Consider the following 25,192-nt stretch of genomic DNA (forward strand, 5'->3'; position numbering starts at 1 on the left):
TCTAAAAACCCAACCCTCAAAGGATGGTGTTTATTAAGTACTCTTTTAACTCTTTCTGTGTTGAATGTAAAGCCATGTAGAATCAACAGGAGGTTTACCAGGACACTTGTTGTGTTTCTAATGCAATTATTTTAAGTTGCATCAGACATTAAATTGCATATAATGTTCCTGCTACTGAGCATGAAACTAAACCCAGCACAACAGTAAAAAAGGGTTGACACAGGCACACGCTATTCCTGAGTAACAGAAACAGTTTTATTTTTGCTCTGTAAACAGTAAAGAACGGAAATGAACAACAAGGAAAGGCAGAGACATTCTAAGTTACCAGCCTTTCTGTTCAAACCGATACTAAAAGTAACTGAAGCTGTCCTACTGCCCGCCTCCTATTGCTTCCAACATCCAGAAGCCAGAAGCCAAGGGCTACCTGGGTTTACTGTTTTCTGGTGCCACCTGGCCCTCACTATTAGACCCTCAGCTGAGCATTGTAACCACTTAGGCTCTTATTGACCCTGAAGCTTTGGGGAATGTTGTGTAGCTTGGGACAGGGAGATGGTAGTATTTATTTCTTCAGGGTCGCTCTGTGTTATGCTCACGTGAGAGTCAATGACTAACATGTTCTTAGACACTCTACCTACAATGCCAGCTGTTAGGATTCTGTAGACTCCACCCCACAGTTACCTGGCACTATAAAAGGGTCTGCTTGCCCCCTCCTCACTCTCTTGTTCTCTCTTCTCGTTCTCTTCTCTTACCCCTTTGTCCCTCCCTTTTGTCCCTCCTCTCCCCATTCCCTTCCCCCCTCTCCCTCCATGTGCTCATGGCCGGCCTCTACTCCTCTCTCTGCCCCTACTACCCTCTTAACTCCTCCCCATGCTCTGAATAAACTCTATTCTGTCCCATACCTTCGTGTGGCTGGTCCCTCGGAGGAAGGGATGCCCAACATGGGTCCACCAGAGGCATCCCCCTTCCCCCAGACCTCACCACACCTTCATAGACCATACCTCACTACTATCTTTATCTTTTTCCTAACATTGGTGCTGAAATCTTTTTATAAACACATCACAAGGTACTGAATGTGCTTTCTGCTTTGAGGCAGTAAAACAAAACTTAGTCATCATTCTTTGTTTTGAAGGGCTTCGTTTGTTGTTGAGACACGGTTGTCATATAACCCAACCCTCAAATTCACAACCTTGAACTCCTGATCTGCCTCCCTCCATACCCCAAAAGGCTAGCATGGGAGGTATGTACTACCATGCCAGCTTTATATAAAATATTTTGAATATGGTTTGGCCTATTTAAGGGCATCAGTTCTGCTGCAGCTTCCTGCCCTCACTGCTTTTGATGATCAACTGTTACATGGAACTGTGAGCAAAACGAACCCCCCCTTTCCTCCAATGTGCCTTTCGTTCATGGTGTTTCATCACAGCAATAGTAACCTGAAGACAAGGTGGTACCAGGACAGTGGGGTCTTACTGTGTCAGACCTGACCATGTTGTTTTGCGGAGGACTGTGGAAGGACTTTAGAACTGGGGACTAAAGAAGTCACTGAGTGTCTGAGAGCTCAGTGGGCTGTTCTATTGGAGCTCTGAGATGAAGATTGTCGAGAGCAATGCAGATGATGGACACCTGCCTTGTGAAGTTTCAGAGGGACGAAAAGATTTGGCTCTTTTGTGTAAAGACTCTGTAGTTCTGGTCAGCTGGGAATTAAGTCTCAGCTGTGACTAACAAAGTACCAGAACCACTAAAGCAAAACCTTTGTTTTACTGGGGTAGCGATGCTGGTTAGGTGAAGCTAAAAATTGAGTGATGATTAAGAAGAGCTGAGTGTCACTGAGGTGAAATCTTGTAGGAAGTGCTTCCTCAGAATCAGCGCACTGAGGCTGTGTCCAGAAGTGGCCAAGGCTGGACCTCACAATGCTCATGGAACTTGCTAGTGTAAGAGTCACCCAGGTGGTACTGGTTTTGAAGGCATGAAGGGGTCACGGGAGGCTTGGCAACGTGAGAGCCAGGAGGGGTCATTGGTGAAAGTGCAGCCTCAGTGCTAAAGGTCATGCAGAGAAGTTGAGACTCGGCACCGTGAAGAGAGCCTGTAACGGGCTATTTGTAGTTTGGGGATGCCAGTACCATGGGATGACCACAGCAGCAGCTCTGTGTACTGCAGAGGCCAGAGCTGGAGAAGTGACTCCAGCCCTTTAGAGGAGCCCAGAAGATCATGAGCGAATCCCAGATATTGTATTTTGCTTCGATCTGAGTGTGATTATGTCCTGGTATTTCCTTCTTTAAGTAAGTAAATATTTTTAACTTATTATTTATCTTACAGGAGCCCACAGTTGAAAAGACTGAATTTTTAAATAGATTTTAGGTTTTAAGAGACTTTGAGGCACTGAGATGGAGAGGGTGATTAGGAGAGAGTACACCCTCATGGAAACAAGTTGTGGGGGAGGGGGAGAGGGAGAAGGGGATAACGTTCGACATATAAATACAGAGAGTATTCAATAAAATAATTTTTAAAAAGAGAGAGGGAGAGACTTTGGAGATTGGAGAGATGGCTCAGTGGTTAAGAGCACTGACTGTTCTTCCAGAGGTCCTGAGTTCAATCTCCAGCAACCACATGGTGGCTCACAACCATCTGTAATGGGAATCTGACGCCCTCTTCTGGTGTGTCTGAAGACAGCGACAGTGTACTCACATACATAAGATAAATAAGTCTTTAAAAAAAGAGAAAGACTTTAGATTTTAAAGAGATTAAATCTTAAAGGAAGTGGCATTGTCACTTCCCCACCTTCTGACCAACAAGGGGAACGGAGGGTAGCATAAAACAACAGGCCAATATTCATAGTTAGACAAATGTTACCAAATTAAGGTGCTACTTACGGAGGTGTTGACTTATAGAAAGAGTCTGGGTATGATCGCTTGCCGTTCACTTTACCATTGGAGGAATAAACCATTGGACTGTCAACTCTTTCAGCATAGTCAGATGGTGGTGGAGGCATGTCTTGTGTGCCTGCAGACACATTTTTAACCTAAAAAAATAAATAAATAAATCAACCCAGAAGACACTGTCATTCCTTACTCATAATCGAAAGGAGTAAATGTTACATTTCAAACATGGGAGAAGAAATGAACCTGGCCTCCAGGTTCTCCCAGCAACCCTCAGTCCTGTTAAGAGGGATGGTCTGCATACCTCTCCCTTTACCCAGAACCCCCAGCCCAAGGGCTGGGCTTCTCCACCCCCAGAGGCTCTTCCCTATGTAATGCAGACTTTATGGTTATCTGCCCCTCCTTTGCACCTTTGGCCTCCTGGGTGCTCCGCTTGGCTCCCGTCTCTCTTTTCCCCTCTCCTCTCTGTACACAGCTCAGGGCCATGACCACTCCAGATTCTCCCAAGCATGTTTGCGCTGGCTGTGCTCTCATATGTATCTAGAACAAACTTTCTCCTCCACCACACCGAGGAGCCTCATGTCCTTTCCTTTTTGTTTTTCATTCAGTAAAGAGGTGGGGGGAAAGTTATTACTTATAAAATATATAATATCAAATGTGAAATAATTAGCTACATTAATTTTCTTACATTTACCCCTTCCACATCAGAAGAATCAGCTTACTTTCTAATATGAATGAGGGAAACCAAGTTTGTGCCCAAAAACCATGTCAAGCAGTTCACAACTATCTGCATGCATGTGTGTGTGCATGTGTGTGTGCGTGTGCGCACGCATGCACACACACACACACACACACACATTAATATTTAAAAGAATAACGGTTTTCCATGCTGCTTGGATTTATGCAGATCTCAATATCCCATCTTCATAAATTGAGGGCAATTTCTTCATAAGAATATTTGGATGATTAAAGGATACATAGTATCCTATCTACTACAATGTCTTCTGAACACAGTAAAAAACAAAAACAAAACAACAACTCCTACTATACCTGGATATAAGTAAATTCTTTAGATCCAATTGAGCTTCTCCCCCCCCCACAAAACTTGCAAGCTTGCAACTAGATGATTCTGCTCTTATTCTCATGCAATTATTATCTGCATTTATACATGGTGTGTCCTTACTATACATCTATATATATATGGTGTGTCCTTACTATACATATACATATACATACATACATACATACATACATACATACATACATATATAGTGTCCTTACTATAACGTGAGCCTTCCATCTTAAGTTCTCTGCTATGGGAGCATGCGGTGTTTTTGATTGTTTCATATTCAGGGTTACAGAGAGACGGTACCATTTCCCTCTAAGTGGAATTCGGGGCCACTGCCAAACCAGCAGGTGGGTTTCCAGGGAGTGTACTCAGATTCCACCACAGGGGCCAGGGTGGGAACCATTCTTGGCTCCCACTAAATTCCTTACAACAGAACACAACACCCTCTCAGGCAAATCCATTGCCAAGTCAAAGGCCTGTTCTTAGTCTAGAGATCTCATCAGAACTATAAAAGGCTTCCTTTCTTAAAAGCCTGTTTTCTATTTCTCCTGGATCCACTCCCCTTCCTTTCCCCTCCAGCAGGAAGTGTACCAGAGACCTAGTCCCTCTGGTTCCTTCCAGCCTGGAATACCATCCCCCTTCCTTTACCTGCTAAGCCCTCACTGGGCTCCAAATCTGAGTTCAAGTGCAGCCACCTCCTGGGGGGCTTCACTCAGTCCCTGCAGGATGAGATACAAGCCTGTCTTATCTCTCCACATCCATCTCTCCAAACCTCCAGCCAGAGCACCCACCCACTCACTCACAGCAATGGCTCACCCACTTATCTCTAACTTCTAGAGACAACAGAGTCCACAAGCTACCAACCCGGACTGGGCTGCTAACAGTGCTCAGCTGAGAGATCGTTCCCTAGTCACAGCCGTGACACCTCTCTCGGAAATGAGGAAGCTGTGGCTCAGGGTACTGGATAACCTTCCCAAGGACCTAGACCTAATAAAAATGATAATGTGCAAAGCCTGGCTAGCCAAAGTCAGGCCAGTGTCCCTTCACATAGGCAGAAGCCCGGAGCTTGACCTTCAAGATGGCTCAGCTTGCAAAAGAACCTGACAACCTGTATTCAGTTCCTGGGGCCTACATGGTGGAAGGAGAGAGCTAAGTCCCGCAGGTGTCCTCTGAGTTACACACATGATATGACACATTTGCACCCCTCAACACACACACATATACACAAACACACAAATGTAATAAATAGAAGCCCAGAGATTGCTGTAAAAAGATTTCCTGGGCAACTAGAGGTTAAAAAAAAAAAGTAAGGCGAAAACACAAATTAAGATTTGTCTTGGGAGAAGAAAAGCTCAGTAGCCATCATCCCAGGGCCGAATGTTGGGCTTGCCACTTGGCAAAGCCTCTGGCAAGCCCTTGGCTGACTTAGTCTCTACGCCGGCATCTTCAAGCATGGAAAAGGACTGATAGAAAAAGGAAATGGAAACCCACACAGAGGAGTCCAGCCAAGAATGCCTCAGACTCACTGAGATTAAATTCGAAAAGTTTATCTTAAAAACATATCTCATATAAACAAGCTTAAAGAAGAGAATAATTTCGGGAGATGAAAAGGATACATGGATACTAAGGTACACATTCCATTAAAAAAAAAAAAAAAAACTGAATGGAGCACAGTGGTACGTGCCTTTAATCCCAGCACTTGGGAGGCAGAGGCAGGAGGATCTGAGTCCCAGGCCAGCCTGGTCTACATGATCGAGTTCCAGGACAGCCAGAGCTACACAGAGAAACCCTGCCTCAAAAGACAACAACAAAAATCACAACAAACAGCTTCAATGACAGCATTCTTCCTCTCTGCTCGGTCTTCATTACAAGTTCACGTACACACAGTCAGGCGGGACCCACAGCCAAGCCAGCCTAGCACTGTGACAGAAGTCACCCACTACTAAGAAGGAAAGGGAATGTCGCCTGAAGAATGTCTATCACGTGCCAAGCAGTCTAATCATGTTTATTTTAGCCCCACCTCGGTAGATAGGATTATCGGTATTTTCTGGTGAGGAAATTAATCTGTTCGAAGCAAAACAGAAGGAATGGTTGGTGTAGAAGCTGAGCCTTGTCCCCCTCACAAGCTCTTCTTCCCAACTCTACCCCAGCTTCTTGGTGTGTGGTGTCTAGGTACACCACATATCCTTGAAACAAAGAAAACCATTGTCCTTGCCTTAAATTCACCACTCTCTGAGATACAACATAAAACCTCTGCTTGTCTAACTTCATAAGAGCAGCAACTGACACAAAATTTAGTCACTAGTGATGCTGAGAATTCCTCACCAGAAAGGCCATTTCCTGCTTGGTTAGTAAGGCCGAGAAATAGCCCGGCACAAGAAGCGGGCTAATCTCAAAGTACTATCTCCATTTTAACAACCTGCCCAACCCACCTTCAGGAGCTACGATACTTGCACAAGTTCCTTGCACTGAGTAGTCTAACTTGTCTTTCCTGTTTCCTGGTATTTTTGTACCTGCAGATGCTCAACCCTGACAGAAGCTCAAAATACCTCCTCAAAAGTTTTGTTTTTGGTTTTGAGGGGTTTTTTTGGTTTTGGTTTGATTTTGGTTTTTCAACACAAGGTTTCTCTGTATAGCCCTGTCTGTCCTGGAACTCGCTCTGTAGACCAGGCGGGCCTTGAGCTCAGAGAGATTCCCCTGCCTCTGCCTGCTGAGTGCTGGGATTAAAGGGAGTGCTACCACTGTCCCAATCCTTTTTGTTTGAAACGTTCCCACGTGGACCAATCCTACAAAGGAAGAGGTCATAGACCATGTCTGAACATCCGATTGGTTTAAATTGTTCAACAGCACTAAGGCAGCAGAGCTGCCTGCTCCCCAAAGAAACTGTGTGTATTATCAACAAAGATAAACTCCGTCAGAGGAGCAAGTCAGGAGCTATTAAGACGTCGGGGAGCAGGAGTTAGAGTAGAAAACCTCACTCTAACTGCATGAACCTTACAGTGATCTAATATGTGACTTCTTGCAGAAAGAGAAATCCCAGGGAAGGCTGTACTTTAGTACACAGGTATTTCAGGCTATGGTCCCTTTAAAAGGCCAGAAATATCCCTTAGCCACCACCTGTTGTCCCAAATACCCTTCAGTTTACTGACGCCCTTCAGTGCCCTTCGGTTTACTTGGGTATGGTATCTCATGGCACAGAAGGGACTTCTGCCTATATTTACTCAGAGGCTAAACAGGTGAGCAGACTTTAGGGTGCAGAGTTCTCAAATCATGCTCCCCAGAACAGCACATCCACACCATCAGATGGATCCCAACCCAAACCCACTAAATTGGAAACCAGGGCCTCCAGGGGATCCGCATGAGGATCCTGGTGGTGGCACAGGAGGACAGCCACTGATGAGGACAGAATGCCCTGGGCTGCAGACTGCCACGCCCCGTTTAGATCATTACACCTCCACATGGCTGACTCCAGAAACATTAACTCTGGGTGCTAGAAATCTAGGAATTGCAGCTTTCAGAGAACCACAAATAGCACTCTCTCTCCCTGTCTGTCTGTTTGTTTGTGTCTGTCCTCCAGCCTCTCTCCACACACAGTGGACCTTAAACAGTCAGGGCCCCACTGTACTCCTCCTCCTGGATGGTTCAGACAGTCAGCCAGCAGCTGTCACTTCTGCATTCTGTTCCATCGGAGACCACAGACAACCTTTCCCACTGGTGAGAGGCCAGTGAACCAACGGTACAGGCAAGAACGCCTATACTGGGGAGAGTAAAGAACGATCCGAATCTCATCAGTTGCCTAATGCTGATGAGCAAGGCTGCCTGGCCACTCATTTCTCTCCCACGGTGGACATCTGCATGCTGCGGAGATGACACGGAAGGCCTTGAGGGAAACATGTTTGCACGGTAAGGCTGAGGCAGGGTTGATAGTAGTTAGTCGCACCGCGATGGTACAGTTACACCCCTGCATCTTGCATACTCTTACAAGCTGCAGACACTATGGACTGACATTCTGACTGAAATGTGTTGGGTGTAGATTTTATCAAGACATAACCCCCATATAAAAATCAAGGAGCATCGGTGTATACGCACCGTCAAATATATTTCTATAAAACTGTTTTTTTTAAATCATTGGGTAAGATTATATTGGTTGACCTTCAATTTCACCAGCCTAACTATGGATGAAACTCTTATTTTTCCAGTTCATAGACATCTAACCTATTATATTAAAAACATCAGAAATCAAACACACCAAACTCCATCCTGGAATGGTCACAGTAACAAGGTCCAAGCTGCACAAATCCTGCACTGGCTCTATACTTTCATAGAGATTGTTTCCTTTACTTTTTCTGTCAAAATTAAGTTATAAAGTTCAAACCCAAGTCACACAATGCCCTGCACTGGGAAGAGTCTGAGTAAACAGCCCAGGCCATGTATCACTACAAGCTACCGTCTTATCTCCGAAGCCTGTCTGCTCCTCAGATCTTCACCTCCTTCATGAAAATAACACACATCTCAGATTCTCTAACTCCATTGAGAGAACCCGAAACTCGAAACTCGAGCTCTGAATTTTAACTGATCAGATAATGTAGTAATAAAAACTGAGCTCAAGGCCAGGCATGGTAGCACATGTTCACAATCAACTTTTAAATATTTACCATAGAGGTGTAAACTTTCCCAGAGCCAGTATCCAGAGAAAGTGAATATGCATTTCCCATAGTTACAACTGCAGGCTGGGTGAAGGGATTCTGAAGGAAAAGTTATCAGCAGGGTTACTTTGTCTTTGAGGAGTTGAGGTTGGTAGTCCTCGACTCACAGATGAATGGTCCCTGCTGTCATTCTCAGCTCCTTAGAGCACAGTGCTTGCTCTCTTCCAGGTCTTGTTTTATCAGGCAAGAGAGGGATCCGAGTAACAGGGCAGCCTCGCTAAGAAAAACCAGCAAATACATTCAGAACTACTCAGAAACTCACTGCAAGCTATTCAAACTACACTCTGAACTTACACCTAGTCAGATGACTCATACATAAAAACAAGGGGGAAATTACAATTGATTCAAGTAGCATATTTATAGTACATCCTGTCTACTCAGCATCTTTGCCCTAGAAGCCCCCTCCTCCCTCCATACAAACACTATATCAAGTAGCCGCAGTCGGTGATTGCAAGGAGGCTGCCTGACCCAATCCAGCACAGACAGGGTCCCTTTCCAGCATGTTTGAGAAGCATTAGTATAAAATATTCAAGCTAAATACAATCACAGCACATGGGAAGTAGAAACCGAAGGTCAGAAGTTCAAGGTCATCCTTAGCTACCTGGGCTACATATAACCTTGTAAAAAGGAAAAAAAAATCTCAAGTACTCCAAGTGTCTGCTCTCTGCCCCTGTTCATGAGATGAAGTGAAGAAGTCAAGGTTAGCATGCAAGTCCTAAGGACCTTCAAAGTCTCAGATTTTAGTTGTCACTGATAGCACAACCTTACCACTGTTCTCTGAGGCTAAGTTTCAACTCTTTTCTGAGTTTACATGTGTTGACGCCCAAGGTGTTTTAAAAAGTCTTCTTTTTACCTAAGCAGATTCATATTGTTTCTGTCACCTTAACTAGGACATCAACATTCTTCCCCGTGTGGTCTGCTGTTTTCCTTCCCTAAAGTTAGACACATATTTTTAGTCAGCCACATCTCACACTGGTCTTGAGAGGTAGACAAAATAACTGCACAAAGGGACTGAGATGCACACATGTGTTAGTCTGCCTGCCCGTGAACACTGGAACCAGGGATGTTCACATATCTCCAGGTACTCTCTCCAACCAAACACAGAGTTTGGCAGGTGGTGGTACAGGCCTTTAATCCAGAACTCTGCAGACAGAGCCAGACAGGATCTCTGTGAGCTTCAGGCTAGCCTGGTCTACAGAGTGAGTTCCAGGACAACCAACAACCAGGGCTACATAGAAAAACCCTGTGTCAAGAAACAAAGAAACAAGCAAAAAGTAGACAAGACATCACACGTAGAGAATGGAAGAAACAGGCGGCGGGGTGCTAAGAGTAACGCTAGTCCATTTAGCTAAGAACTGAAGCTCACAAGAAAGGGCTTGCTTGGCCTCTTGAGGATACAGACTTGCTAGAGCCTGGTTTTCTCACTCATATGCCTGCGTGTGGTAAAATATCCTCAGGTAACCGTGAAGAAACTCAGTCCATACGCAAGAACACTTGAGCGTTCCTTGCTGCTGCTGTAGTATTTGGGACAGCTCTGCCTGCGTTGCTCAGCTGGCCTTTATCTCCTGGATTCAAACTTTCCTCCCTCCTCCACCTGCACACTGACCCAATCTCGAGTTGTGGCTGCCGCTCTCTTCCCAAGCACCTCCATCACACAATCAAGACACTGACTGGTACGTAGAAGAGGGTATCCTACACCGACGGGACAACAGCACTTTAGCTTGTCATATCTAAACTGCTTAGTCACTTATGAATGACTCACAAACACCAAGCAGGGCTTAGATTATCTCATGCCTCATAAAAGTTGCCCTTTACCCCCATCAAAACTCTTAGAATCAAGATATCAGAGACACTGCTACCTTGACAACTAATAAAATGCAACGTAGAAAGAAAACACATTAGTCCAATGACCCAAAAAAGAAAAAAAAAATCTATATAAACAAAGATAACAGTGATGTACCTCTGTGTTGACAGACCGACAGTATGAAGTCTAACAGTACCAAGCGTCATGGCCAAAACAGTAAGTGGGCAAGCTTTGGAAAACAATTTGGCACTATTTGATAGAAAGGTATGCTCACAAACTCTTCTTCACCCCAGGAGTTCCACACAGGTACAGGTTGAAGAGGAATCTGCCCAAGTGTAGGTGATCCAGTGGTAATGAACAAAGACACACCCTGTTGGTGGTGTTGTTTCTCCATCAGTCACAGGCAGAGAGGATGGCAGACCTTTGATGCCTGGCTCGATGGCCAAAGCTGTCTTATGTCTAGGACTCACAACAATCAGCTCAAATCAAATCCAGGCAATGCAGCATGGGAGGAGGAAGGCAGACACAGACCTAAGGACGGCCATGCCGCCCACACATCTCCCCTCTGGTGCACAGCACAGGCAGCCTATAGACATCCGCTTGGGCCAGGTCACCTGCTGTCATGGCCTCAGGGTCAGCTGCCTGGGGAGGCGGTTGGGGGGTCCTCTGCACCTATGTCATCCCACACTGCATAGACGGAGGGTTCACCCAGGGCCCACTAGCATATGGCTAGCCTGCAGTGGGAGGGAAAGAAAAGAGGAGCAGCTTGAGCATTAGGAAGAGATGGGAGAGACTCAGCTCTGCCTCCTGGGGCCACGGTGAGGTCCCAGCCACCAGCAGCTGCTGAGGGCCGTGACTGAAACTGTGGCTACACAGCAACAGAGGTCAGTATAGATGTCCATGGGGATGTCCCTGATTGGGGCCAGCCGCTGAGCCCGTGGACTGTGCAGAACTGCCCCCGCTCCTTACTGAACGTGGCACTCTGACCATCTGGCCCCATCTCTCACCTATGACAGCACTCAGGAGAGCGGGCCCTGGCCTCAACCAGGAGGCACAGTGGAGCTGGCCCTGGTGGCAGGATGTGAGTTTGAATGTGGGAGAGCTGACGTGGCCACTCATGTGCTGGGGGTGGCACGGGTAGAGAGGTACTGCTCCACCCCTTGCCACCTGCGACAGTCGGGAGAACTGGCCCTGGGGTCATGAGGACAGGTGAGCTGGCCCTGCACTTCACAGGCTGCAGCACTTGGGAGAGCAGGCCTTGTACCTCATCTGCGCAGCCCAGCACAGCTAGCCCTGTTGGAGGAAGCAGAGGAGGGCTCCCAGAGTGTGGGAGAACTGGCTCTGCCACCCCTCTGCTGAGAGGTGGCCTGGGGGTGAGGGGATGCCCTCTGCCCCCTTGCCCCTTGCTACCTGAGGCAGTCAGGAGAGCGACCCTGGGGTCATGGGAGCAGGTGAGGTGTCCCTGTTCATCGCTGGCTGCAGCACTTGGGAGTGGGGCCTGCACCTTCACTACAGTGGAGCTGGCTCTGGAAGTGAGCCAGTCCTGAGGGCATGAGAACAGGCTGAGATCCAGGGCTCGGAATTGGCTCACCCCAAAATCTATGTCATCTGCTAACAGCTGGGATGTGTGAAAGGGCCAGTCCTGCCACTGCAAAGCTGCAGGATCTCCGTGGCACAGGGTGACAACAGGATGGGGGGGGGGTCCTGATGCAGATCCGATATTAATGTTGTCACAGAAGCCTGAGATCTCAAACCAGACTGGTGACAGGTGGGACACGCTGTGACACACTGCAGCTTCCACGGTGAGGTGTTTTATTTTGAAGGGAGGTTGCAAGGGGGAGGGCAGGTATGAGGGAATGTGGGGGGATGAGCGCCACTGGGGTGCACGACATGAAACTCACAAAGAATCAATAAAAAGGTTTTTTTTTTAAGTTTCATAAAAATAGCAACTGTTTTTGTTTTGCTTTGTGACAGTGCTACTGATCACACTCAGGACCTCCAGCACACTAGACACACTCTACAGCTGAGCTACAACGCCCCAGTCTACCAACGCTACTCAACAGCCCCTCAACAGGAACTAGATAAACTCTAATGAAGTTTTAGAATACAGAGGACCGGACTTTTGTCTGTAAATACAACAATGTAGATGAATCTCATTAGCTTAATATTGAACCTAAAAGCAAGTTCTAAGACAATATTTATAAGGATAGCCCCACATTCTCTACAACCTCTCCCTCACCCTCCCACCCCCCACCTCACACACACACACACACTGGGGATTGATCCCAGGACTTTGCACATGTAAGGCAAATACTCTCTACCAATGAGCTATGCCCTTAGTCCAACACTTTCTATGAAGCTAAAAAAAAAAAAAAAAATGTTTTTAGATGAAACCTTGGCTGGGACTATGTGTTCATAAGTGTTCATTATGAAACAAATAACAAGAAATGTTATGCATATACCAAAGATAACAGTGTAAAGAACCAAGAATTGTGTTAATCTACTTGTGTGTGTCTTAAGTCCTTGTCAGAAACAAAACAAACCAAAGGATGTTGGAGAGCATGAAATACTCAGTTTCAAGCTAAGCTTTGCCACAGACGCTGTGGCCAAATTTTTATGAATGAAAATGCTGTCTGCAGATTAAGTTCAGCTCAATACCAATCTTCTCCAATCTCTGACACTTTGTAAACTCACCATGAGAAAATGATTTGTTGGTCTTTTACCTAATTGCTCTAGTTAAACTATGTTCATAAAAGAAAAGAACAGAATAAGTCAACCTTTAGGAGATACAAGTTCAGGCTGGAGAGATGTCTCAGTGGTTAAGAGCACTGACTGCTCTTCCAGAGGTCCTGCATTCTATTCCCAGCAACCACATGGTGGCTCACAACCATATGATCCCCTCTTCTGGTGTGTCTGAAGATAGCTACAGTGTAGTTATATATAATAAATAAATAAGTCTTTAAAAAAAAGATACAAGTTCAGTGTCAGTGCATGGTAACATGAGGGAAAGGAAGTTAAGTTAGGGCTTACTTACATACTATAATAAAAGTGAGTTTCATAGGCTAGAGACTGGCTTGGTGTATGGTGCTTGTCTAGTGTGTACTGAGTCCCAACCTCACAGAGCACAGAAAGAAGACAGTCTAGACCAGAGACAGAACAGAAACCACAAAGAAATAGGTAGGAGAACCTAAGAGCATAAAAGCTGAGAACTCTGTCACACATCTTTTTTTTTTTTTTTTTTTTTTTTTTTTTTTGAGGGGTGAGACAGAGTCTCATTTTGTATCCCTGTCTGTCCTGGAATTCATTTTGTAAACCAGCCCAGAGATCTGCCTGCCTCTGCCTCCCAAGTGCTGGGAAAAAAAAAAGACATGCTAAGTTTTTATTTTTATTCTTATCTCTGTATGCAATTCTAAACAGCAAATTTATCCATCAGCAAACTGTGGCATAGTCACACCAATCAGGCAACTGTGACGGTAAGGAAGAGTCCCCAAGATAGCTCATAATGTAAAACAGGCAAGATGAAGGCAGAAAGTTCTGATAAGGTAGCTGGTGGGAGCCTTACAAAATAAGACAAACATAGCAGTTTATATACCTGTAACCCGTGCTACTTGGAAAGTTGAGGCAGGTGTATTAAGAAAGTTAAAGGCCAGCCTGGGATACATGAAGAATTCAAAGTCAACCTCAGCTACAAGACCTTATCTCGAGGGAAAATATAAATTAAAACAGGGCTGGCAAGATGGTTCAGCAGGTAAGGGAGCTTGCTACCAAGTCTGACAACCTGAGTTCAATCCCTGCAACCCACATGAAGGCAAGAATAGATGATGAAAATTTGACTATTGCCATGCTACACACACACACACACACACACACACACACACACACACACAAAACAAAGAAGCAAACACAGTAAAATGATGAAACAAAAGAAGCCATAAAAAACTGGGGAACCTTAAAGAAACAAGAAATGGGAGATGCCAGGTGTGGTGGCCTTTAATCCCAGCACTCTGAAGGAAGAGGCAGGTGGATCTGTGTGGGTTCAAGGCTGGCATGGTCTATGTAGTAAATTCTAGGACAGCAAGGGCTATATAGACCATGTATCAATAAACCAAAAAGATATCCAACATAGCAAGGAATGATCTTCCCAAATGACCTTTTTGTTTTAGTTCAGCCAAAGGCTTCCTAAAAGCAATCATGCAGGAAGCTTTTTCTCACCAAGCACATACTACACAAATAACAACAAAGTATCAAAGTGAAAGATCCAACAATCCAAACGAATCTCTCCTTGACCTGACAGACGCAAGCAAGAGTCAGCATCCTCAGCAGACTGACTAGGAGACACAGGGAACTAAAGACTCATGGAACCTTCCAACTAAAGACAGATGTTCTTTATGATTGTTGTGAGACAGATACTCATGTATAAAAACTCATCAAGTTTACAGTGTTTTGCTTTTTTCAGGACAGAGTTTCTCTGTGTGGCTCTGACTGTCCTGGAACTCATTTTGTAGCTCAAGCTGGCTCAAGCTGGCTCAAGCACAGAGATTCACTTGCCTCTGCCTCCCAAATGCTGGGACTAAAGGTATGTGCTACTATTACTCAACTAAAATTTATACTTACTCTGAGTGTGGCAATTTTTATAAGAATGGTCCCCATAGGCACACATATTTCCATGCTTCCATGAGTGGAATTATTTGAAAGGATTAGAAGGATTAGTAGGTGTGGCCTGTTGGAGTAGGTGTGGCCCAGTTGGAGGAAATGGGTCACTGGGGCTTTGAGGCTTCAAAAGCACACACCAGGTCTAGTCTCACTCTCTTCACCTCTCTGGATCAGGATATAGCTCTCAGAAACTGTCACAGTGCTGCACATGCCACCATGCTCCCTACCATGATGATAATGGATTAAACCTCAGAAAATATAAAGCAGCCCCCAATAAAAAGCTTTCTTTTGTAAGAGTTGCCTTGGTCATGGCATCCCTTCAAAGCAACAGAACAGTCAATAAGACACTTAGTATATGGATAGATATATATCATACTTCAGTTTTAACAGTATCAAAAAAATGTTAAGCCATTTATCACAGCATTCAGGAGGCTAAGGCAGGTGAATGTCTATGAATTCTAAGCTATCCTGGGCCACATAGAAAACTGTAGGCCAGCAAAGGATACATAGTTATACCCTGTCTCAAAAAAAAAAAAAAAAAGAAAGAAAGAAAGAAAGAAATATTATTTTAATACATTTTTATTTAGGTGTTTGTGTGTGTGTGTGTGTGTGTGTGTGTGTGTGTGTACATACATGCATAAGCAAATAATTCATAGAAATTACTTCTCTCCTTCTATCCTATAAATTAAAATACAGTCATTAGGCTTAAAAAAATGGATCAGTGGTTTAGTAGACTGGTTGTTTTTATAAAGGATCTAGGTCCAATTCCCATATATACATGGGAGCTCACAACCATCTGTAACTCCAGTTTCAGGGCATTCAACACCTCTTGATTTCTGTGGATATCAGGTATATACATGTTCTGCAAAACAACCATAGACATAAAATAAAATAAAATAAAATATGAGAGAATCTCTGTTATTAAAAAACATAAGGTCACAAGGCTTGGCACCAAGCATCTTCATCTGCTGAGCCATCTTGTTGGTCCTTAAACTTGTTTTGAAGATGATTTAATGAGATGATAAAATACCTATAATATTCAGTCAGAATGACAGAATTTTACACTTAAAGACTATGATTATACTTCTGAGTTAGAAGTACTTAAGAAAAATGACAAAAGTACATCAAAAAGGCATGAAAAAAGAATTTTCAAAATTCTCTCTGCTTAAAATCAGTTGAGATACCTTATCCTTTAGTGTGTGTGTGTGTGTGTGTGTGTGTGTGTGTAGGGGTTCAACTCGGGGACTCTCTCGTGCTAAGCAAACACTTTCATTTAGCACCTCTAATTGCTCAAAAATAAATAAATAAAATCTGTGATTTCAGAGCATAACAAAGTAAAAGTCTATCTGGAATAAAAACTAAAGAGCTCTAGATGTAATTGAAAGAACACATTAGAGGGCCGGAGATGCAGCTCAATAGAAAGTGGTTTCTTAGCTAACACAAGGCGAAGGGCTGTACCTCTTGAATTGCAGAAAACAAAACACGGCAACCCCTTCTGAACACTGGAAAACATCCAGGTACCCACTTAATGACTATATAGGACAAGGCATTCAAACGTACGCTCACTTTACAAAGAACAACACATCCAGAAAAGACACTTCCTGTTGAGGTTTCGCCTTTTACTATCTACCACAATGCGAGAAACCTGCCCCCAGTTAATTCTGATTGGCAGATAAAGCAGCCAATAGCTGGGGGAGAAGAGACATAGGTGGGGTTTAGGGTTCCCAGGCGAGAGTCTATGAGGAAGGAGGATGGGGGAGAGCCTCCATGGCATAGGGGAGTTGGCATGGAAGAAGAAGGAACGTGCAGGGGGGAGGTGAACCGCCATGACACAGAGAAGAGCTGCTGGGGCTAAGGGCCCAGAGAAGACTGCCCAGGGAGCTGCCTGGTTGGAGAATAATAACGGATTATGGATAGGAGGTAGATCCTGACAGCAGGGAGGACAGGCAGCTGCCCAGCTATTGTGTTGCTTAAGGAATATTAAAATATAAAGGCTGTGTTACATTTTTCAAACAGGAACAGAAATGGCCAAAGGCAGGAAGGAATACAAACAGGATTTATTAACTTACATAATAAACCCCCTCAAAACAACAATGCCCCTCCTAATAAGGTAAAGAAACCACTTGCCCAGGAGATGCAGGACTGGGAACTTAGCATTTTACAAATTGTTTTCATAAACACGAAAAGGGATCTAGGGAAGGAGGAGTGATCCTAAAATCTAAAGAGGTGGAAAGATTTAGTAGAGTACTAAATTGTTAGGCCTATCCCAACTTGTGAACAACTCTCGACACTCTAGTCCCCGACTGGGGCTGGACTGAAATGTGTACCTGAGTTCAGTGGAATCAGCCTGGGTAGGCAAAAGAAGAATAGGAGAAAGAAATTTCTTCTAACAGGCTAAAATACCCAAGTCACTTATCATAAGGCACTATATATACGAAAATAGTAATTTTTATGTGTATATCCCAGGTCAAGGGTTGAACCCAAGGCTTTCTATATGTTAGGAAAATACTCATCCAGCTATGCCGCCAGCCCAAAGGAATGCCTTTTCAGGAACTATCTTTCACTTCCTCACCACCACCAGGAGTTACTGCAAATAGCTGTTGATAAATTATCAAAAGCATTTATAACTGATTAAACCTTCTAGACAATAAACCAGGTGAGAGGCTAAAGTTCACTATGTCTCTAGTATCGCTGATGCTGGTCTCTCTAGAACTGTTTTTTTTTTTTTTTTTTTTTTTTTTTTTTTTTTTTTTTGGTAAGCCTCTAGAAACCATAAGTAAACAAATCCCTCCAGCTAGTGAAAACCAGACACACCCAGAAACTCTCAGCAAAACATTTACTCATGGTCCACAATGGACTGTCCTATTCTATCTACAGGTGGCCTCGCCTGAAGCTAAAGGTCGAAAGAAAACACTCCCCCAGCTTCACACTGCAGAGGAAGTGGCCTCCTACAGAAGACAGGGAACTGCACCTACCACTCTGCAGTGGGGTAAGCCACGCCCTTTCTGGCTTTCTTAACATGGCTTCTTTTATTTCATTCACTGGCTAGAAGTTTCATCTAAGCTTGTAGATTTCCTAAAACTCTCAAGCATTTTGAACGTTAGAGCTAAAAGAGACTCCAGCTTATCATCCGCTCTTTTGAAGCCCTCCTCTAACCCAGTGCCAGTGGCCACAATGCACGGACCCTAAAGTCAGCCAGGATCCAGTATTCCAGTTAGGTTTTATGGCAAGAAATCAGCCAGGCAAAGTGGTAAGGGCTTGGGATCCTGGCTACTTGGAAGGCCTGTTTAGTTACAGTGTGAGTTCAGGTTCAGCCTGGGCTACTTAAGGAGATCCTATCTCAAAAACAGGAAGTACAGGAGTGTGGAGGGATGGCTTAATGGATATAGCCCTTGTCTTGAATTTGTGAATATATAAGTTCGAATCCCCAGAACCCAGGTAAAAGTGAGGTGCAGTAGCAAGTCTGTAATCAGAGTAGTCTATGGTCTGGCATACACAGACACCTCCTAGGAAGCCCCCCAGGGCCAGCTGGCTTGGCAAATGCAAAGAGGGCCAGCCCTGAGGTTGTTCTCTGACAATTACACAGAGCCAGTGGCAAGTGCACACACCTATACTCACAAGCAGGAATACACACCTCCAAACACATCCCCCACATGATTTACTTAACACAAACTCACAAAGATTAAAAACAGAGAGTAGCCAGTATAAAAACCTAGGGACCCTAGCATAGGCGGAAGGTCCTGGGTTGTACCCAGTACTGAAGAAAAAACTGAAACAGAAGGGAAAAAAAGAAACCAGGTGTCTACAGCTGCTTTTCACAGCATCCCAAAAGAAACAAAATCTCTTTCTATATGCTTCTAAAGGGTTGGGTAACACTCCCTGTTCAGGTGCTTTTAAAGGATTCCTAGATTTTCAGAAAAGAGCACCACACAGGAAGTCTGCTAAGGTTTACAGTGTATTGTGCTCCCTCCTAAAGTAGAAACCTGTGTAATCTCTGTCTTTGTCACACAAGTATTTGGTGAGCTAAATGGTGTACAAGTGAGTCACTGTGATTGACCAGGCTGCTATCAATGAGAAGGCTACCAACATGGCCATTCCCACAATGCCTCTGCTAATCCTGAACCCAGCTGCCTTCGCCCCATAGGCAACACTGTTTCTCCCAAAAGGTAAAGAGAGAAAAGGAGGTGGGGTGGAGTTCCTGCATTCTGCAAAGCCCAGGTTTTGTGACTTTTTTTTAGGAGGTATTCCTTCCAGAGCCTGGATCTACTCCCTGAAAACGGAAATGATTTTACCCTTTAATAAAGCAATTTCCACAGGCATGTTTACCTTTTAAACATTCTGAGCAAAACAAACAGCTTGGCCCAGTGTGGTGGTGCTCACCTTTAATCCCGCACTCAGGAGGCAGAGGCAGGAGGATCTCTGTGAATATGAGGCCAGCCTGGTTTACAGAGCAAGTTCCGGGACAGCCAGGGCTGTTACACAGAGAAACTCTGTCTCAAAAAAACAAACAACTTACACAACATATAAACACAATGATTCTAAGCATGAAGTTTAACAAAGTATACCCCCCCAAAAAATGGAGAGATTTTAATAAAGGTGAGAATTTAATAGAGTTAGAAGTGTTTTGTTTTATATAAACTTACCCACTCTTCGACATTAGGGGGCTGTTCATCATAAATGTGTTCCTTATCCCACAAAATATTAGACTTATCATAACGGTCCATCTTTCTTCGGGTTTTTGCAGCAAAAAAAATGATTAAAGCAAAAGCCACGATAATCATGAACCCCAGGACAATGGCTATAGCCTAAAAAGGGATGAAAGACATTGACATAATTAATTTTAATTGCTTTAATTGAAATCTACCTTCTAGGAACTAAAACCCATACCGAAGGGCCTGAGTACTTATGGTTTAGTGGGTATAAAACTAAAAGTAAATTGTCACATTAGTTCTATCATAAAACTAACCCACAGCAGCTGGACTAAAGCTAGCAAAACACATAAAGAGTGAACCAGGTGCACAAAAAACAAAAATGGACACATTCCACATGACTCAGTACTCAAACCCTGCTGAGCTATCAGAACCCCATTTCACAACTACAGAAAGCAAATTTGGAAATATGTGTGACCCTGGAGCTGCTGTAAAGAGGTGGGAATAGCAAGTGAGTTGAAAAAATCTCGTGTGTGTGTGTGTGTGTGTGTGTGTGTGTGTGTGTGTGTGTTGGTGTTTTGCGTGCATATGTCTGTGTGAGAGTGTCAGATGCCCCGGAAATGGAATTACAGACACGTATGAGCTGCCATGTGGTTGCTGGGAATTGAACCCAGGTCCTCTGCAAGAGAAGCCAGGGCTCTTAACCACTGTGCCATCTCTCCAGCCCCTTAGTTTTATTTATTTATTTTTCTAGACAATGTCTCATGTAGACCAGGCTATCCTCAGACTCTCTATATGGAGCTCAAGATGATTTCAACCTATTGATCTTCCTGCCACTACCTCCCAGGTGCTAGGATTAGACAGCCTCAAAGTCTTCTAGAGAGTTTTTAAAATGCTATTTTCAAGGAGATTGTTGCAATATGGAGCTTCCCAAGGACCAGCTAGACCCTGACAGAAGCTGGGAAGAAACCAAATGTCCCTCAACAAAGGAATGAATACAGAAATTTCGGTACAATGGAGTACTATTCAGCTATTAAAAACGAGTTCATGAAATTCTAGGCAAATAGATGGAACTTGAAGTTATCATCCTGAGTGAGGTAACCCAGTCACAAAAGAACACACATGGTACTCACTTATAAACAGATATTAGCACCCCCTCCCAAAAAAAAGGCTCAGAATACCTAAGAAACCATCCACAGAACTTATGAAGCTCAAAAAGAAGAAAGACCAAAATTTGGTCAAATAGAGGAACAGGAATTGAAGAAAAGATCTAAGGAGACTGTCTCACCTGGTGAACCACCCCATATACAACCACCAAACCCAAGCACTATTGCTGATGCCAGGAAGTGTTTACTGGCAGGAACCAGACATGGATGCCTCCTCAGAGGCTCTCCCAGAGTCATATAGATACAGATGAGGAAGGATGCTTGCAGCTAAACATCAGACTGAATACGGGGACTCCAATGAAAGAGCTAGAGAAAGGACAGAAAAAGGGTTTGCACTCTCATGAGAAGAACAACACCATCAAAGCTAAGGCACTGAAGCTGAGAGAAGGATTGGGAGAGGGAGCACCTTCATGGAAGCAAGTTGCAGGGGAGGAGGGAGAGAAGTGGATGGGGGAGGAAGGGTATCACATTTGAAATGTAAATAGAATATCCAATAAAATTGATTAAAAAAAAGAGTAATTATGAAAATAAAATATTTTAATATGATATGATACAAGAAAAGATAAAACATGGATTACTTCTGGGATAATAATAATATCAGAACTCAAATATCCTTGAAATTATTTTAATGCTGGTAGTAAAAAAATAGGTATATCGAGAACTGTAAAACTTCTATGTTTAAGTTTGAGAAATGTGTTACCAAATAAAGTGAAATATATTTCTTTTGAATGGATCGTATATTTACTGACAATTTATTGTTCTTACATTTATCTGATTTGTCTTATAGTAGTATAGATATATCCTACTATGTCCAAATAAATTAGGATTAAAACCTAAGTGCATGATCCTTCTTTCTTTTGTTCCACTAGAGTCTTGTTTTTATAAATATTAAAATACATAATTTCAAAAACAAAATGCTATTTTCAGAAGTAGCTTTAGATACTCAATCATACATACAACCCTGTTCACGACACATGCCTGGCAATTCTTTTTACACTGTTAAGTTGTGGGTCCTAGGGGACCTATCTTAACATAAATGATAAAGATATAAATTTAACCAACCTATAAATTAGAGCAAATGGATGAACGCTTCCTTTGATCTAGAAGGTGAGTCTGTTTTCAGTGCCTTGTACTAGAAAGGACCTTGTAACAATGAAGCCTCCTCTCCTTGATGGCTCACCCATTGTTGGGCAGATGCACTGGGTGACACACCGACCTGGGTGCACTTGAATTGGAAGCCAGTGCTGGTCACACACTCATGGGGAACAAGAACTCTCCTTCCCGCTGTCTACCTCACAGTAACATCCTTTCTCAGAGAACACAAGTTTCAAGTAGCCAGCAGATCACGAGGGACAGGCGTGTGGTGAATTAGACACACCAACTGTGCAGGTCTCGGTGCCCACCACAGACAGGTCTGAACAGAAGCAGCAGGCACTCTGAAAACCTACACCAGCAAGGAAAACACCTCACCTTCACAATAAAGCCAGGCAGTCAGTGGAGAAAGTCTGACCCGAAAGAGTGACTCATTCAGGAAAAAGAATGAGAATTCCTGAGTCAAGAGCACAAAATAAAGCAGTGGTCTAATGTAATTAAGATGAATCACAGTTTCCTAAGGCAGGGTTTTACCTCAGCAGCATACAGAATCACCTGGATGAAAAGCTACCGAATCCACTGAGGAAAATGGGAAGAAACTCTGTCCACTGACTGGAAGAGTTATGATTGCAAAGATGACAAGATTCCCTAAAACCAATCTACAGATTTGGGGCAACCCTTCAAAGTCCTAGCAAGTGGGCTTGCAAAAGCTAAAACTCATCCTACTGTTCACAAGGGCTATCCTAAAGGACAATCCTAAAAACCATATGGAAATGCAAGGAATAAAGAATCTAGTCAAAATAATTTGGACCCAAGTTAGAGAATCCATAATCCACAATTTCAAAACATACTATAATGCTAAAATTAGAGTATAGCATGGGTATAAGAAATATAGATTAATGGGGTCAAATGAGACTCAAAAAATGTTCGTATTTATGACGTGTATGTGTGTGTACACTTGTGTACACATGAGCATGTGATGGATTCGAGAGTGCCTATACATGTATGTGTCTATCTGTGAGAGGAGGACAAAGGTCAACAGCAGGTGCTTTCCTCTACCATGCCTCATTCTCTCTCTCTTTTTTTTTTTTTTTTTTTGAGAAAGTCTCTCAGTGGACCTAGAGCTTGTCATTTCAGCAAGACTGGTTTGCCAGGGAACCCCTAGGAGCTGCCTATTTCTGTCTCATCCACACTGGGGCTACATGTGCACACACACCATGCTTGGGTTTGTGCACAGGTTCTGGGGATCCAAACTCAAGTCCCCATGGATTTCGCAGTCACTCTGCCCACTGAACCATAGCCAACCCCAGCCTTTTGTTTTTTTATTAAATATTTATTTATTATATATAAGTACACCATAGCTGTCTTCACACACACCAGAAGAGAACATCAGATCCCATTATAGATGGTTGTGAGCCACCATGTGGTTGCTTGGGATTTGAACTCAGGACCTCTGGAAGAACCGTCAGTGCTTGTAACCACTGAGCCATCTCTCCAGCCTCACCCCCCTCCCCAATGTTTCTAACCCAGGGCCTCATATGTGATAAGCAAGCTTTCCACCAATGAGCTATCTGCATCATCCATACAGTCAACTCATTTCAGACACTGGCATGGAGAAAATTTAGTGGAGCAGGGAAGGTAGTTCATGTGCCTGTAGTTGCAAAGTAAGAATTATTTGCCAATCATTGATTCAGACTTATATGCGTATCATAAAGATTTAAGACAGGCTGATTTGAAAACTAAAATTCTGAATATCCAATGATGATAAATGTTCAACGCACAAGTACAGCAGAGTCACGAGCCTGCAGTTCAGGCGCTCAGAACGCTACAGCAGGATTGCTGGGAGTTCAAAGATGGCCTGGGATACGTGGCAAGATTCTCCTTCAAAAACAAACACAGAGCAAGCCACACAGAACAGAGTACCGCTTCACAGCCATGAGCACAACTAGAGTCAGAAAGACTGACAGACAGACTGACAGTAACAGGCTCTAGAGGGGAAGCAGGAAGGCTGGAACCCTCACACAGTTCTGGAGAGGCACCACGCAGCTCATCAACTGCTCAAGATTTGTCATTATGAGAACATGAGCAACTGCTAATAGACACAGAGGTTTCTTGGGGGAGACAGTGAAGACATTCCACAACATAACAAATCACCAAGAAATCCTTTAGATAGGTAATACTATATGGAATGTTAATTATGGCTTAAGAATGACATCCAGTCCTTCCCCAACATTTTGGCGTAATTTAAAGTAGGGCTTTGACATTTTTTTTTTTAATTTTCCCATATGACTATTGTAGTTGAGTGTCTCTAATCTTAGGGAGAGGAGACTGGATGTAGGGGGAAACAAAAGACTCTTCATACCTCCTGGGGATCCACCACACAGTAGTGATACAAATATTGATCCACGTAGAGACCGGTACCTCCAGGAGTATAAAACTGGTTGCAGATGGTATATATCTGTGAGCCGTACATAGATCCAGAAGCCTGGGCGGTTGGGTTGACTCCCATTATGTACACGATCGTGGCAATAAACACCAGGATGCCCAGGACAGCGCTGACGATGATCACAATCAAGTAATATCTTCTCGTTCTGGACATTCCAGATCTTATAACGCTGGTAACAAATATTACCAAGGAAGCAATGAAGCAGAAGGCGGCCATAGCCAACAGGAAACCCTTCGCTGCTCTTGGGTCTGTATACCCACCGTAGCCATAACCGTAACCGTAGCCATAACCTCCATAGGCACCTCCGTAGCTACCAAAGCCACTTCCGTAAGGGTAGTTTAGGCTTCCTCCAAAGAGGCCTGTTCCATAGCCTCTGTCCCAAGCAAGCGTGGAAGCCACACAGGCAAATATGGCAATGCACATCACAATAATGAGCATAGACAGGATCCGAATCACTCCTGGAGGCGACGTCCATTTGTAGAAGAGAAGAATTTCATCCTCTGGATAAAAAGAGTACGCCGGCTGAGAGAGCATTGGTCGGACATGCATTTCTCCGCCATACATGTCATTGCTTGGCGCATAATGATTGGGTTTGCTGAAAGGGAAATAAAAAGACCTGAAGTTTAAAACTGCTTGAAATAAAATGAGCCTTGTAGGTGAAACTACTTTAAACCCGCTGAACAGTAAAGGGGTTGCTGATTCCAAAAGGGGAACAAGTCTGAAGTGGATCA

The 25,192-nt window shown here is 43.8% G+C and overlaps 1 protein-coding gene across 3 annotated transcripts in view; it reads right to left on the reverse strand.

The window, feature by feature from the left end:
- OCLN (occludin) overlaps positions 1–25,192 on the reverse strand; it is a gene marked incomplete at its 5' end in the record, with an annotated part of 45,202 nt that overhangs the window by 9,359 nt on the left and 10,651 nt on the right. The window contains 3 exons of one of the 3 annotated variants that reach the window (XM_080924801.1): positions 2,871–3,019; positions 19,752–19,913; positions 24,378–25,056. In XM_080924801.1, coding sequence (XP_080780927.1) covers positions 2,871–3,019; positions 19,752–19,913; positions 24,378–25,056 — 990 coding nt within the window. The remainder of the gene's footprint in view (positions 1–2,870; positions 3,020–19,751; positions 19,914–24,377; positions 25,057–25,192) is intronic. The other 2 variants (XM_080924803.1, XM_080924802.1) reach the window with 2 other exon arrangements.

Source organism: Micromys minutus (assembly GCF_963924665.1).
Source record: "Micromys minutus genome assembly, chromosome: 11".
NCBI lineage: Eukaryota > Metazoa > Chordata > Mammalia > Rodentia > Muridae > Micromys > Micromys minutus.